This window comes from Pteropus alecto, unplaced genomic scaffold (genome assembly GCF_000325575.1).
Source record: "Pteropus alecto unplaced genomic scaffold, ASM32557v1 scaffold151, whole genome shotgun sequence".
NCBI classification, from domain to species: Eukaryota; Metazoa; Chordata; class Mammalia; order Chiroptera; family Pteropodidae; genus Pteropus; species Pteropus alecto.
This window is the reverse complement of record NW_006430458.1, coordinates 89,967-93,238: the sequence shown is the minus strand read 5'-3', so window position 1 is coordinate 93,238 and position 3,272 is coordinate 89,967. Positions and strand designations below refer to the sequence as shown.

General features: G+C 46.8%; 1 protein-coding gene across 1 annotated transcript; it reads right to left on the bottom strand.

Annotated features, from left to right (window-relative positions):
- Nucleotides 1–1,029: 1,029 nt before the first annotated feature.
- BEX5 (brain expressed X-linked 5) lies at nucleotides 1,030–1,371 on the bottom strand. The gene has a single exon (XM_006904780.1). The coding sequence runs from the start codon at nucleotides 1,369–1,371 to the stop codon at nucleotides 1,030–1,032; it is 342 nt and encodes a 113-aa protein (XP_006904842.1).
- Between the last annotated feature and the right edge of the window lie 1,901 nt (nucleotides 1,372–3,272).

Sequence of the window (3,272 nt, the reverse complement as noted above, 5' to 3'; positions counted from 1 at the left end):
TCTGGGGGAGAGGAGTGAGAAAGAAGGTCTAAGAAAAGCCATACAGGGCTGTTTGGATCCCTAAGCAGCACCGGGGAAATTACAACACCTGGATTATGTATAACTCCAAAGCAGAAAGGGGGCATTCTCTACATTTCAAAAATGGGAATTCGGACCACTGAAGGTTCCAGAGAAATCTGTGGGTCTTTGTCACCTTTAGGACTCTCCAACATATCAGCAGTGGTGGGGACCGGTAGAAGTAAAATCGAGCAGAAGGGGAAGGAATGCCTAGAAGTCATGGCATTATTCAGGGAAGGGAGACATGGTATATGTATAGAAAGGTGTCACCTACCTGGCAGTCAACTGTATTTGCTGGTAAGCATACCCCTTGGGCCCTTTCTAAATACGAAGGGCATCTAAACAGATGAAACCTTGCATGTGTTGATAGAGCCAGCCAGAGTTTAGTCAGTATCTCATTTAATTCCCACAGTAGCCCTGTAGGCATGTATTATGTTCATTTTATAGATGAATTGACTGACTTTAAAGAAACATATTTGTAATAATTACCAGGCTTGTGCTTCTAAATAAGAGACCTGCAGGTAATATAAAATTTAGGTCTTTAAATTGTGCCTCAAGTATTTGTCTCCATTCCCTTTATAAGCTGATTGGCAAAGTACTTTGCTTACTTTTTTTCTGATACACACACACACACACACACACACACACACAAATACATGTGTATTCATTTTGGAAAAAAATAGAAAAAAGATAAAAAACACATTCTGATTTATTAATATATAATACGCATGCTTTTAAATGAGATAGTATATCTATAGACTGTTTTTAAAACTGCTTTATTAACTTTATATTTGTTAAACATCTTTCCATGCAAGTTGATGAAACTCCTCTGCTGACAGAAAAAGTTACAAACTAAGTCAAAATGAAACCTCCAATCAGAAAAATGACAGAACATCAAGGTTCATAGAAATAAGTACATCAAGAAAATGCAAGTTTAGGAAGCAGGGGGTTTATGGTTATTAACCTCAGCATTCAAGGCATAAGGCAAAACTCATCATGATGGTCATGGTGTGGGGGATCTCCTATAAGAATACGCAGACTATACCTCAACTGAAGCTCTCTAATTTTCCTCCTTAGCTCTCTCATCTCTTCCATGAACCGTTCCATATCATCTGCATCTCCATCTATCATGTCAATGTTATTGACAAGCCTATTGGGTATATCCTCTCTAAAATCCTGGGCAGGTGGAGCCCAAACCCCTCTAAAATTTCCTCTGGGCTCCTGGCCTTCATCACCTCCCAAAGGGTGGGCATCTTCTTCATTCTGCACTGGAGCCTGCTCTCCTCCTTTGATTTCCTGAGGGACATTTTCCATGTTGACTTTCTTTTCTGCTTTTACTTCCTAAGAGATAAAAAGCAAGAAGAGGGATTAAATTGTAACAAGATTCAGAGCTCTGTAGGCAAAGGTTTTCCCATCTGACAGACTTTGTGCGCCCCCTAGGGGAAGTTTCAGATCCAGCTCTGCCCCAAACCCCACCATTTTCCCAGAAAAATCTTTCTCTAAGCCACATCTCACATCAAAACCTAGGCCGAGGGATCCGGATAAGCCCTCCAGAGGTTGCCACTTTACTCCTTTCTTCGCTCACCAGCCATAGGCCCATTTTCTAAAGATTTGGCTAGGTTTCTCATGAACTTGACTCAGGCAAGGAGGGCTGAGTCCCCCATATTCTGGTCTGATCCCTGATATCCCTACACCACAGGGCCCCAGGTACCCCCCTACCTGCAGAGATCAGAAGTAGTCTTCGTCTCTTAGCTTTGAAATCTGCGGCACGAACGGCCCTAAAGACCTGCAGACAGAAATATGACAATGGCTAGGGGTGATCCCTTAATTAAAGGACCGGTATGGGGGTGGGGCACCAGGTCCATTGTTTAAGACTCCGCTAGTCAAATACTGCCACCATCTCTTTCTCCTCCATCCGGTCTCATGGCTTCTTTTCTCACCCTGTGACGCACTACATTGCCTTCCAGAAAAAGACATTGTAATCAAAGATGATTATTTCCAAATGAGTTTCACTTCTTCTCTAGGTCCCCTACCCCACTCTCTTGTCCCTCCTGTCGCCTAATTATCATTTATTGAACGCAAATGGACAACTTTCAGGGCGAGGAGTCAAAAGAACTTACTGGGTGGAGATGTGTTTTCTTCATAACGAATTTCAATCTGGGTATCCGCCAGGAACTTTTGGAATCCAGTGGCCTTTCTCAAATCCACCTTCCTTCCATTGCCCATTATTTTTTGTATCAAGATGGACGGAGGGCGAAAAGGTAGTGTGGACATTGCAAACCTGGACCCGCTGTGGGCTCTGCGCTTTGTCATGCCTACCCCAGGGACCGCAAGCAGCACCGAGGCTTATATCGACCTCCAGGGACCAGAAACAGTTCCTCGCTCTTTGCCTGTATTTCTCAGAAGCCCGCCCACTCGATTGCCTCCTCCGCAGAAGGGTCCTGTTTCCCATGTCTAATCCCTTTCCCTATCCTCTGCAACAACCGTCAACCTCACCCTCTGCCCGATTCTCGCAGTCCACCATTTCCGACTCCAAAATGGATGGAGGGAGAAGAGATACTAGAAAGAGGCCTACACCAGTTGCAGAATCCGTCATCCCCAACCCGGGTCACCGGTTGCGCCCCGCTCCTGTCGCCGCGCAGGTATCAGGCTGATTCCTCGCCGTCCCCTTCTCTAGTTCTTCCCTTCCAGAGGTCACCCAATCGCCCACTTCCTAGTCTGTGCGAACTGGTATCCATTCTCAACTCTTGGCCTCTCTCGATCTCCTCCCACTAAGCCCTCCATTTCTTACACCAAACGTGTAGGCATCCGGAACGAGATAGAGAGAATCCAGTCCTGGACCCGTTCTGGTTTTTGCCTTCTGCCACCTCCACCCCAGTCAGTGCCCACCAACCTGCCACGGATCAAGGTCAGCTTCTACGACGTCCTCCTTCCTTGGGTTGCAGGCTCGCCCACTTTCAAGGCAATAGTGAGGCGACACACGACCATCAAAGACTCAGACCGCAACTAGGAGAAGAGACTAATCCACGCGTCAGCTCTAGGTCTAGTAAGGGCCGCGTCACTGTGAGCTCATATCCCCAGTTACGGATCATACCTGCAGTGCGGCAGGACCGGTGGCGTGGCAGTGGGCGGGGCCACGTTTCTCCTTATTCTCGCCAACTCTACTTCCCTACCCATCCCTTGTTATTCCGCTCCCCGCCCCCCGCCCCCCGCCC